The sequence below is a fragment of the Pezoporus occidentalis genome, unplaced genomic scaffold (genome assembly GCF_034315485.1).
Source record: "Pezoporus occidentalis ecotype Australia unplaced genomic scaffold, CSIRO_AGI_Poc_V1 ctg43, whole genome shotgun sequence".
NCBI lineage: Eukaryota > Metazoa > Chordata > Aves > Psittaciformes > Psittacidae > Pezoporus > Pezoporus occidentalis.
The window spans coordinates 481,183-491,579 of record NW_026915758.1 but is presented as its reverse complement, the minus strand read 5'-3'; the positions used below and the strand labels follow the sequence as shown (position 1 = coordinate 491,579).

The following is a 10,397-nucleotide window of genomic DNA, read 5'->3' as shown; positions in this document are numbered from 1 at the left end:
AAACACACAGTACTGCACTCTGGGCCAGAAGTCAGAAGAGCAGAGCATATTTTACAAAACCAAAGAGAGGGCACGAGCCAGCTAACATCCCCCACTGTGATGCTGAGCACTGGCACTTTGAAGCAAGGACCCAGCACTGGCCACAGAGCTGGTTTGAAAATGCTGGTCCCAAAATGCAGCTGCATAATGGAGGAGGATGTATGTGAAGGGGAGAGGACTCCTTATGCTTGCTTTCCTCCACGACACCACCAGTGGGTACACAGCTAAGTAATGTGCACAGCATGTAAACCTTGGGGATGTGCCTTGAGGAACAAATATACCGGGGTTAAATTGCTGTAACAGGAAAATTCTGTGTAGACACTCATTCCTAAATACCATTTTGCTGCAGCTACAGTAGCACAGAGATGCAATGTGCTTCCTCTCAGGCCCTTTCTGTGTTCTCTTTTGTGTTTCCTCTCTCTGCAGAGCCACTGTCCTCAGGGCAGGGCTTTGATCCTTTGCCATAGGCTTCTGAGAAGAGTGGCTGAGCTGCAGTGATAGCACAGCCGTTGCACCACAGCTTGGGGGCTGATGGCTTCGGGGTCCTTTATTGGGGCAGGAGGGTAGATGAGTTTGGCTGAGGTGGGGAGGGTGCTGCCATAGCTCTCTTTCACACACACACCCCCCAGCCACTGTAGAGGTAGCAAGAGATAGTAGGGTGCTATGTGGGTGCTGGTGAGCTGTACCACATGCCTGCCCTTGGGACCTGCTTTCCTGGAACACAGCAAGAGTGTCCATGCCTGTCCAGGCTGCCTGCTAGGACAGGGTTTTGCAGTGCTCACTCTGCTGGGATGGAGATGTATATTAGATTTGTATAGTGGGCTGCTACAGAATGCCCCACAGAATATCTCCTGGGTGGGTGCCTGCATCAGCCTGATGTACTAAATATGACCAATAAGTACAACAAGCCTGATCTCTCTGCTCACCATTTCTGATACATCCCAGCTGAGGAGAGCTCAGACCCAAATTTCTGACTGTAATGCTGCCCTGCTGAAATTAATGAATTCAGATTGTCAGAGGCCATGTAACTACTAGTACCAGTTCCTTAGAGCTTGAGCTCAGATGACAGTGACCAATTAGCATCATTCAAGAACATTGTGCATTCGTCCTACATAGAAGTCCCTCCGAGTCTCACTGAGCTCCTGGTTTCATTAAAATTGCTTCAGGGTAGACACTTTCGGTTGACAGAAGCAGATCCTTTGCAGAGCTGGATGAGGGAAACGCTGTTGTTCAAATAAAGGGAATTTAATGAATAGAAAATAACACTGATTTTTTAAAGATGAGTATTCACCTCTTCTTCATACCTGTGTTCTTTCTTGTGCTGTTTATCTAGAACGTGGGACCAGGTGGTACAAGGAGTCAGTTTCTCCAGGAAGCCGATTTCTGCCACCAAATGCAGGAATCAGTGTTGAAAGTGAAAATGCATCGGTATGTAGGAGGGACCACAGAAGGGACGGGGAGAACAAGACGGGTGGAGGCACCGTGGCATTTCCAGATCGTTACTTTAAACGCAGATTATGGCCATCCCGTATCCGGAAACAAGTTTTCCGGTTTCCTGTAGGACCCCGAACCTCTCAGAGCCAGGTGTAACACACAGGACCCTCAGCTAACGCCCTCACTACGAGGCACCGCGCACGCAGCCAGTGCTCAGAGCAGCACCCCCCTTTCCCCGGGGCTAATGCCCACCGCCGAATTCCGCGCCAAGCCGCGGCGCGGGGGAGGGGGCGTTGCCTTTTCGCTCTCCCGCCTTTCCCACCCCCCCTCCTCTGGCGCCAAAGCGGAGGGCGGGTCCTACCCTCTCGCCGCCGCCTCCACAATGGAAGGCCGGGCCACGGCCGTGGCGCCAGCCAATGGGAGCGGGGGGGCGGGCGGTGGCGGGCGCGGCGCAGGCAGCGAGTGGCCGGCGGCGCGTTCTGGCGCCAAGTTCGAAGCGGTTATAAGGGGGCGGCGCGGGGCTCTGAGCTCTCACCGCTTGATCCGCCGCTGCCGCCGCTATGCTGTCCTCCCGCGCACCGCTCGCTGCCCGCAGCGACCAGCCCCGCCGCTCGCCTATGAAGGGCCTGTCACCCATGAAGAACCTGTCGCTGAGAGACAAAGAGAACACGGTGAGCGTCAGCCCTTCTTCCCGCTCCCTGCCCGGGGCCGCAGCAGCGCTCTCACCATGCCGCTCTCTCCCCGCAGCCCCCCGTGTTCAGCAGCACCCGCATCCTGGCCAGCAAGGCGGCCCGCAAGATCTTCCAGGAGGGCGATGGGAAGCCGGTGAGTGCGGAAAGCCCGGGCCTTTCTCCCGTCTCCCCTTTCCCGGCGGCTCATGTCACCCCCGCTTTGCTGTACTGTCTCCCATGGGTGATCTCGCCATCTCCCCCTACCCCCGTGCCCCATCGTCCCCGCCGCGTGTTGCGGTGCGCCCGTCTCCCCCATGGGGATCTCCCGTCGCTCCCCCCGTTACCGCCAGCTGCCATCCCTCAGTTTCCCGCCAAATCCTGGCGCCCCCTCAGCCGCTGTCTGCTGCTCCAGGTGCCGCGGGGCGCGGAGGAGCAGGAGGAGCCGCTGCTGCGGGACAACCCCCGCCGCTTCGTCATCTTCCCCATCCAGTACCACGACATCTGGCAGATGTACAAGAAGGCCGAGGCCTCCTTCTGGACGGCGGAGGAGGTGAGGTACCCCCAGACTGGGCTTCCCGACAGGGTGCTCCTGCCTGCAACCCCAGGGCTCTGCCGTGGGCTTCACCCCAGTCATAGAATCGTTTAGGTTGGAAAAGACGTGTAAGATCAGCAAGCCCAAGGCTGCCAAGTTCACTGGTAAACCTTATCACTAAGGGCCTCATTTGCATGGCTTTCAAATATCTCCAGGGGCGGTGACTCAACCACTTGATTCCCCAGGCAGCCTGTTCTAGCGCCTGACCACCCTTCTGGTGAAGGATTTTTTTTCTAATATCCAACATAAACCTCTCCTGGTGCAGCTTGAGGCTGTTACCTCTTGCCCTATCAGTTCTTAATTAGGAGAAGAGACACTTTACTGCAACCTCCTTTTAAGTAGTTGTAGAGAGTCATAAGTTCCCCTCGAGCTGCATTTTCTCCAGATGAAACAACCCCAGTCCGCTCAGCAGCTCCAGACCCTTCAGCTTTGTTTCCTTTTTTCTGACCTTGTTCCAGCACCTCAATGTCTTTCTTGTAGTGAGGGGCACAGAACTGAACACAGGATTTGAGGTGCAGCCTCCTGGAGCCCCATCTCTGTGTATTTAATGTCTGCTTCTGGTAATGTTTTAGGTGGACCTTTCCAAAGACATCCAGCACTGGGAGTCCCTGAAGCCTGAGGAGAAGTACTTCATCTCTCATGTTCTCGCTTTCTTTGCTGCCAGTGATGGCATCGTCAATGAAAACTTGGTAAGTATGTAGAAACAGGCCTGAGAGAAACTTCACTTTGTGAAGATAAGCAGATAGCTATGTTTGACATGCTTGCTGGAGTCATCTAGCTTGTTTGCTAGATTATGTAGCATTACAACATGTAGTATTGTTTTATGCTAATTAACAAATTGGGATTGCTTTTGTAATCCACAAGTTTGCCCACTGCCTAGTGTTCTCACTGATGGGCAATAATTAAAGCTAAGAAATTCACTCATTTCAGTCACAGCTCCAAGTCGTGAAGAATAACTCATGACTTGGAGCTGTGAGTGGCTACTGCTCTTCATATTGCTGTTAATAACTCACATCTGGAATGAATCTGAAGAGGCTTCTCTGGGCTGAGAAAAGCTGTTAGATGGCATTGATGTCTAACCTGCAACGTTGTAAATGCTTTCACACTCATTTCCTCTAGGTGGAGCGGTTCAGTCAAGAAGTGCAAGTCACAGAAGCTCGCTGTTTCTATGGCTTCCAGATTGCCATGGAAAACATACATTCGGAAATGTACAGTCTTCTTATTGACACCTACATTAAAGATTCTAAAGAGAGGTTCGTATTGCTCAAGAAAGGTTCAAAACTTTTTATGTGCTGAGATTTAAATGACACATATCAGTCACTCTGAATTTAAGGCTAATTTTAGGATTTAAACCAGATTTATATAAAATACCACTGCTGCTTAAAAGCAGTGACATTTTCCTCTTTATTTTTATATTCTTATTTTCCTTCTCTGAAGTGAGCAAGAACTTGCTTAGACTGAGTGAAACTGAAACAATTTAATCTTGAAATAAAGGAACGAATCTAGGTAAAAGATGGAGCAGCTGAATAAGGGGAGTATATTAAATTGCAGTAAGCACTTACATGGAGGAGCTATGCACCTAGTAGAAAGCTGTGTTGGAAAAATTCTGAGAATGCCACTTTTATTACAATGTCGTCTCTTAAACTCACTGCATTCAGTTACCAGCTACGCTTTTATATTGTGTGCTGCCCTTACTCACTTGACTATTTTGCTGACAAGTGGGGTCTGGTCTTGATTAAAAATAAAACCAAAAGTGTACAATCATCATAAGAAGATGAGTCAATTCAAGAACAGCATCTTAAAAGTAAACGCAGGGCTTTGAGCACTCCAGACTGAATTCTGCTGTTGTCTTGTCAGACTAATGCCCTGTTGAGTGAAATGTCATGTGGTATTGAAATGTTATTTGCTGTCTTAGATGTATTTAATTGCTGCTGCTTTGTAGGAAGCTGACCATGTCATTTCTACTCTGAGGTGCTTAATTCCAGTAAATGTATAAAGAGCTGCTCGCATGGGAGCTCTGGTGCTTGCTACTGGAGAGTGGAGGCTAGTTGATCTGTAGTTTAGAAAGCCTTGTTTAAGTACAACATCTGATATTGTCCATGTGGACTGGTATTGATATCATGACTAGGTGATGAAAAGATAGTTTCATTGAGCTACATTGGTGCAAAATAAGATTGGAGATATAACTTTATTATCAGGGTGAAGGTGCAGAGCACTTGTAAGTGAACAAGGCCATTTATGGTAGTGGGTGCTTATTGTACTAGTTGTGCTGATGTCCCATCCTAATGACTTTTATCTTTCTCAGGGAATTTCTTTTTAATGCCATTGAAACATTACCATGTGTTAAAAAGAAGGCTGACTGGGCCTTGCGCTGGATTGGGGACAAGAAAGCAACATACGGTGAGTACATCTATTGAGAGCTAAGTGAAATTTCCTTGTGAAAAAAGGCAAAACCCACTATTTGTCCAGATTTCACAGGGATCATTGCTCTTACAGGAAAGTATGTACTTTCCAGTATAAGACACTGGTATAATTCTGGAGTTGAAGAAAATACTTTTGCAATTGAGCTGCTGCCATGAATCTTCATAAAATTGCTGGCATTTTGAATAATGGTAGCTCATGTGGCAGTCTTTTTATGCCTGGCTATATGATCATTATAAATTGCTGTTGTGTCCAGAACTATACTGGCCATGTAGTTCCAGTGGACATGTACAGTTGGAGGCTGTAGCCCCCTCTCTGTATTGCTGACTCCTGGTACCTTGCTTCAAAGGCTATATGAGATGGTACGGATCATCATTTCACTAGTATTAAAGCATCTTTCATAGCCAAACTTCCTTAATCAAAGATCAGCAGACACTGACTTGCATCAGCTGTTAAAATGACTGCTGTGTTTTATCGTGCCATCTTTGAAAAAAAGGATGGTATTGCTGGCTAACCTGGGGGAAAGAGCCTTGGCTTCAGCTACTTAACCCTGCCAGTTACTTTTTACGCCCTCTTGTGTTGAAGTTTTGCTGAATGACCAGAAGCCTTTACTGAAATAGCTTTTAAGGACAGGGCATTATACACTTGAGCAGAAACTTCATTCTCCTTGGAGGATGCAGTTCACTGGTCTATTTGCAGCTTCTGGGTATTAATCCTATGAAGTTTTCTGTGTGATAGTAATATCAGTCTTTTCTTGACAGGAGAACGTGTAGTAGCTTTTGCAGCAGTGGAAGGAATCTTCTTCTCTGGCTCTTTTGCATCAATTTTTTGGCTGAAAAAAAGAGGATTAATGCCTGGACTCACTTTTTCTAATGAACTCATCAGTAGAGATGAGGTATGAATCAAATTCTAGCAGTTAAGATGGTAATGTGCTACAGTATCTCAAAGTAATGATATTCAGTAGGAGCCTATGTTTTAAGACTGTATGTTTAGAAACAGTCTATAAAGCTCACTAAACTGTGTAAATGTGTCATCTTGGGTCTTGCAGCGGAGAATGAATGAACTGAGCATTTTACTTATAAAGTAGTTTAAGGCTTCTCACCAACTCTTGCACTCAAGTGTGGGGTTGGAACTAGATGATCTTAAGGTCCTTTCCAACCCTAACGATTCTATGATTCTTGCCACTCAGAGCAAGTGCAGCTGGTAGTGGTTGAACTTCTGCCTCCTTCTGGTTAGGCAGAAAGTTGCACTAACACAGCAAGTGCAAAGATGGTGCCATTTATTCTGTGCTACTGATTTGAGTGGCTCTTTTAAATCTCTGTTCCTGAAATAATTTTCTGAAACTTCATTCCAGGGCTTGCACTGTGACTTTGCCTGCCTCATGTTCAAGCACTTGATACACAAACCATTAGAAGAGAGGGTAAAGGAAATCATCATGGATGCTGTTCTCATAGAACAGGTAATTGTCTGCTCCTTGTTGAGGAACTTGATAGTAATTATGCAGAAAGCTGGGGAGCTGTTGGGTACAAAATTAACCTGCATGGTACAGAGTGAATACCAGTTTCTGTACGTGAAGTACTTCTATTATCTGCAGGAATTCTTGACGGAGGCACTGCCTGTAAAGCTGATTGGCATGAACTGCACTTTAATGAAACAGTACATAGAGTTTGTAGCAGACCGGCTAATGTTGGAACTGGGATTTAACAAGGTAAGATTAATACACTGAATCTTTCATGGAAAAAAAAATACTAAGTTTCATTTCCTCCAGAAAGCCAAATCCTAAAATGACTGCAGCAATATGAGTCTAACTTGCAAAACTATTTAGCAGTCTTGCTCTTACATCCTGTTTGGAGACCCGCAGAAGGATGCTATGGAAAAATAACTATGTAAGAGTTGCTGTAATTCTGTCTACTGCAGGTAAAAGACAGGAACAAATAAATGCAATAGAAGGCTTGGGGCAGAGATTTTGGTTCACTACATAGTAAGCCTGTTGAGGTCATTAGCCTCCTTCCAGCTGCTTGCTAATGCTCTCATACATTCAAGATGTGAGTACCTGTAGTGACTATAGAATTGCCTTTGTGTTTCAGATATACAAAGCAGAGAATCCTTTTGACTTCATGGAAAACATCTCTCTGGAGGGCAAGACCAATTTCTTTGAGAAGCGAGTAGGTGAATATCAGAGGATGGGAGTCATGTCAAAGCCCACAGACAACTCTTTCACCCTAGATGCAGAATTTTAAATGAACTGAAACCATATGAGTTAGTGTGTGTGTTCCTGTTTACAGGAAAGCATTAGATGTATTGAGTCAGTGTGACTTGATTCCCGTACCAAAGTCCCACTCTGAAAGTGTGGTAGTATTGGTACTTTTCAGGAAGCTAGTGTAGCTCCAGCAGTAAAATCACTTTTTATTAGGCTTTGCCAATGGTGTTAATTCATACAATGTTTAGATGTATCTCTTGGAACATATGCTACTCCATTTTGTGATAAATATGGGCATGCTCCTTCTGCAAGACGGGAGGTTATGGGCAGTGACCACTAGCTTCTGCTCTTCTCCCCATAAACAAAGGAGCCATTGGGAAATTCTGGTCTTGGATTTACTGAATACCCTGCTGAAAACTCTGGAGTCAGCTACATGGCCTCACTGCTTTCTTAGCAGGTTTTAAGTTTACCTTTTTTACTATTGTTTTAATAGTCTGTACATAAACCTGGCACTTTAACGTTTATTTTAATAAAGAACTCTCTTGTAATATTCAACAATAGTGAAATGCAATTCTAAGGATTTAGACTTTTGCAACCTAACCTTTCATGACTTGTGCTTCTTCTGGGTATATAGCTTAAAATGGTGCTGTGAATCAAACTGAATTTTGAAATCTATTGAACAGGAAGAAACTTGCTATGGAAAGTGAAGAGCTTAATAAATTGGATATTCTGGGTACTGAAAATGTGCAGCTGGCTTCTGGACTTAATTACTTTTTGTTTAATATCTGGGAACAGTGTTTCATATAATAGTAATAAAGAGCTGGTTGGATTTAGTGCTGTTCTGGCTTCAGTGCTCCAATGGGCAAAGCTATGTGTTAATTTCCTTCTGGATTGCAGGCTTTCAGAGGAAATGCAAGTTCTGCAGGAAATAGCTGCTTAGTCATGTGGGTGATAGATGTCAAGTGAAATTGTGATGCTTACTCTTACTTTGCCTGCACTAAATGGACAATGTTTCAGGGTAAATCCAGCTAATTCAGTCTGGAAAAGTGTTCTTGGCTTCTGCAGCATGCAGTTGAATTCTGGTTTTAATACGCAACAGTAGTGAAAACCAAGTATGTACTTACTGCATTGTTTTTCCACACTAAACATAGAGCAACATGAATGAGTATGCTTAATATAACTTCAATAAGGGCATGTGATCTTTGAAGGAGTACCCTGTGGTCTGAAGTTCCTGCAAATGATCTGCATTAGGATTGAATAACAATGGGAGAGACTAGACTGATATTAGCTACTGCCTTGATGTCAAAGGAGTTTGTTCCATGATTTAATCTAACAAGGACTGTCCTGGAAGTGTGCATTTCTTCCTCAAGTGCAGTTGGTATGGAAAAAAAAACTACAGAACTTAAAGCCTTTCTTGAAAGGAATTCTGGATTTTGTTTCTTTCTGCCAAAGTGCTCCTTCTTGAAGTATTTTGTGTGTGTATATATACATACCTATATCTATAGTGCTGCTTTGAGAGGTGCTGCCTTGGCATAAAATTAACCGACTTGCTGCTCTTTCCATCTTTGCTCTTGATTGCACTGAGGGCGATGGTGTGTGGCTGGGAAGCTAGCAGGCTGTGGATGTTTCAAAGGCTATCTTTGGGACAAAACTCATAAATAATTAAAAAATCCCAAGCTCCAAAGTCTGGAATTCAGAGTAGAAGATACAAGACTGTTAACAGATGGTACTCTGGTGCCCCTGAAGCAGTGGTGTTGGTAATGGGTCTGATTGCAGTGGTCTGAGGAGGACCTCTTGGGGAAGTGGAATAGGGAAATGAGTTGGATAGCTAGATGCATCATTTTAAAGCACTGAAAGTTAATGCTTATTTTTAAAGTTAGGCAGGTTTCTGGCTGAATATCAACATTTTGTTCATAGCAAATTGAGCTTTGTGTTGGTTTTTTTTTTTTTTTTTGGCTTCTCTTAACAGTCAAAGCCTTGATTAAATTAAGTCTGATATAAAGCATCAGAACTCATGATGTAAGGCAACATCATTTAGAGCATAAATGAGACTAATGTACTGAGATCAGCCTGGACCAGGGTAAGATTTAGCAGCATTCAATTTATATTTAAATTGATAATTTATGTACTTACATAGAAAAAAGATAAGCCTATGAGTAGAGTTCAGCTGTATTACAGTTGTTTCTACCTGCTTCATTCTTGGTATGTGCCAAGGATCAATACACAGACATGATTAGGGCTGAGAGTTTTAGCTTGTTGCCATTAATTCTGGGAGACAGGAACTGGAGCTGTATTTTAAACATGATCCAGGACTGCTTGGAATGGATGTGTGATGGCCAAGTAGCAATTTGTAATGGCAGGTAGTAAGAATAACCTTTTTAGACAAGTATTCCTATTATAGAATAATGGATACCGTAGATGTGGACGCATTAGAGACATTAGGTAAGAATTAGAAGTGATTCAACAAGAGTAAGACTTGCTGTAGCTGGTATCAATCATATGCTGGTGTCAATGATGTCTAAATTGCTACTCTGTTTTGGTTTATATACTTGCTATAATGCAAATCAGTTCTTAATGTATAGCCTAGAGGAAAGCTATGCATCTGGACCCACTTGTCTTAGTTAATACAAAGATTTAAATGTCTTGCTGCTTAGTTTGCATAGATCATGTCCAAGTCTTGATTAAAATACTTGTTTACTGAAAATGGAATACTTAGCAATTAGACTGAGATGCCAGTTTTGACACTTGATCCTCTCAAGCACTGAGGAGGTAAGTCATCCCAGAAAACAAACTAACACTCAAAAGTGTCAGTGAAAATTTGACTGACCCTTTGGAATATGATTTGGAATGGAGTTTGGAGAACGAGGAGACACATAAAGCAGTATGGAAGTCCTGATTTATAATCCATGTATGAATTGGAACAGCTGTCTAGTAGGGGGTCTGGCATAGCTATTGCTGCAAATGTAAAGTGATTAGGCTGGTAGGTGTAAAAAAAAAAAAATAAAAAATACTGAGAGATAAGTAAAACTAGATCTATTTG

The 10,397-nt window shown here is 44.1% G+C and overlaps 1 protein-coding gene across 1 annotated transcript; it reads left to right on the top strand.

The window, feature by feature from the left end:
- Positions 1-1,947: 1,947 nt before the first annotated feature.
- Positions 1,948-8,190, top strand: RRM2 (ribonucleotide reductase regulatory subunit M2). Its single transcript, XM_062634518.1, has 10 exons — positions 1,948-2,144; positions 2,221-2,298; positions 2,557-2,694; positions 3,309-3,425; positions 3,856-3,989; positions 5,042-5,136; positions 5,919-6,052; positions 6,512-6,616; positions 6,752-6,865; positions 7,245-8,190. The coding sequence occupies exons 1-10, from the start codon at positions 2,034-2,036 to the stop codon at positions 7,395-7,397; spliced, it is 1,179 nt and encodes a 392-aa protein (XP_062490502.1). The 5' UTR covers positions 1,948-2,033; the 3' UTR covers positions 7,398-8,190.
- Positions 8,191-10,397: the final 2,207 nt, after the last annotated feature.

Bases quoted from the DNA above. Each gene is read 5' to 3' on its own strand.
- RRM2 (XM_062634518.1), top strand. From the start codon at position 2,034: ATGCTGTCCTCCCGCGCACCGCTCGCTGCCCGCAGCGACCAGCCCCGC. The intron at 5,137-5,918 runs GTGAGTACATCT...TTTTCTTGACAG, and splicing joins GGACAAGAAAGCAACATACG to GAGAACGTGTAGTAGCTTTT. The intron at 6,053-6,511 runs GTATGAATCAAA...ACTTCATTCCAG, and splicing joins AACTCATCAGTAGAGATGAG to GGCTTGCACTGTGACTTTGC.